This window comes from Aplysia californica, unplaced genomic scaffold, assembly GCF_000002075.1.
Source record: "Aplysia californica isolate F4 #8 unplaced genomic scaffold, AplCal3.0 scaffold00211, whole genome shotgun sequence".
Taxonomy (NCBI): Eukaryota; Metazoa; Mollusca; class Gastropoda; order Aplysiida; family Aplysiidae; genus Aplysia; species Aplysia californica.
The window spans coordinates 304942-306739 of NW_004797481.1; the positions used below are offsets into that span (position 1 = coordinate 304942).

The 1798-nt window shown below is 40.0% G+C and overlaps 1 protein-coding gene across 1 annotated transcript in view; it reads left to right on the plus strand.

Annotated features, from left to right (window-relative positions):
• Nucleotides 1–503: 503 nt before the first annotated feature.
• The window catches only part of LOC101857951 (beta-centractin), a 17389-nt gene continuing 16094 nt past the window's right edge, over nt 504–1798 (plus strand). Inside the window, exon 1 of the mRNA XM_005099375.3 lies at nt 504–656. Within this exon, the coding sequence (XP_005099432.1) occupies nt 609–656 (48 nt within the window). The 5' untranslated portion in view covers nt 504–608. The remainder of the gene's footprint in view (nt 657–1798) is intronic.

Consider the following 1798-nt stretch of genomic DNA (forward strand, 5'->3'; position numbering starts at 1 on the left):
CTAGGCATACGTGTTGTATAGTTCCGTATAGTGCCCTCTGGTCTACGCAGCAAAAATTAAATTAACTTTTTAAAAAGAAATTCTGGTGTAACTCCTAATTGATCCAAGGAGGACGGACATCTGATTGTTCAACATCATCACCATGAGCATAATATTATATAGGCCCTATATATAATATGGAATCGATATAATATTATGATCTCCACCGTCTCCACCCCACAACATTTCATCTCATGCCATGTCATTATAATAGGGCCTATAAGTCACTTGGATTTAAAATAAAGAAAAATAGCCAAACAATATAAAGATAGTTTTTTAAAATTTAAAACGAACGCTTTCCAACCGTAAATTAACCAGGATTATTATTACCCCTATTATTATTGTTTTGGCATTCGATTTGACGTGTGTGGATCAGTGGACATGTGTGTATTGTTTTTTTTAGAATAATTGTTCTCCACACGGGGATCCAACTTTTTACCCACAATGCGTTTCCTGTACATAATCATAAGTTGATACAAGAGAGTTCCACAACTCACAGACTACACTACTGCCGTGGAACCTATTTCCGCAAAGTGGTACAGTGACTGGATTGTGTAGCCGACTTTGCAATGGATTCATATGATGTTATAGCAAACCAGCCTGTCGTCATAGACAATGTAAGTATCAAAGTATAAGATTTTGATTTGATTAGTGTGATTATTGATATGTTTCTTTGCATGATGTCAGATCTCAGTTCATACTCATTCACACCTGTCGCTTTTTACGATCGATGGAAAAGCAGCAGCCGTTTCTTTTGCTATGTTGTTGGCTATGTGCGATGAGTCACTTCAGTTCAGTCACTGATCTTGATTGAATTATTTTCTTCGGATCTTAATGTGTTTGGACTAGAAAAAATAAATGCGTAATGCCTACTGCCAATATCAAGACATGGATTCTAGATCTAGGCTGAAAATCTGGCTAAAAAAAGTGTGACTGAATCTGACCCAAGACCAAGACTGGTAAAATTCAGAGGCAGCAGCAGCAATGTCAATTCGGAGGTAATGATAAGATGACAAGATCTAGATCTAGATCTAGAATGCAGTCCAGTTCATTTGCAGTTTTTCGGCAGTAGATCTAGATCTAGTAGTGTGTCAATGGTGCATTGGCAAGATACCTATGACAGCAATGGTGCATTGAGCATTTGCCAAAGTGCCAAAGGGAGACCCGGGAACAAAGTCACAAAGTATACAGACCCGGTAGGGGAACTCTTTTGTGATTTCGGAAAGTTTCAGGGGAAGGTTGAAGAATACCGGACCACTCGTAGGCTAGATAGCTATACATTATTGCGCGAGAATGTGGGGTGGGTGGGTTTCAGGGGGGTCTCCCCCCTGACAAAATTTTAGGAATAGATCTACGGGTCCGAGATTCTCCATTGAGAGATAAAAACTGGGGAAAATCATGAATTCCTAAGGTTGAGACATAGAGGCAAAGTCAGTCCACTGGTCCGGTATTCTTCAATCTTACCAGTTTCAGCGCCCTCTTGGCTCAGGGGGTTAGGGTAGGCTCCTTTTGGAGTAGGCCTAGACCTAGGTTTTTCTAGGTCTATGGCCTATGTCAAGATCTAGACTGACAGACATAATCATTGATCTAGTTGCGAGGTTAGCCTAGATCTAGAATCTAGATTTCTAGATCTAAATGAAGATTGCGGATGTCTTTTCGATGAACAATGTTTTTCCTCCGGTTTTTTTTGGAGTTGGAGGAATCACAATTTGAAGAAAAGAACTGTCATAATTTCAATCGAGCAGTCACCCCCCCCCCC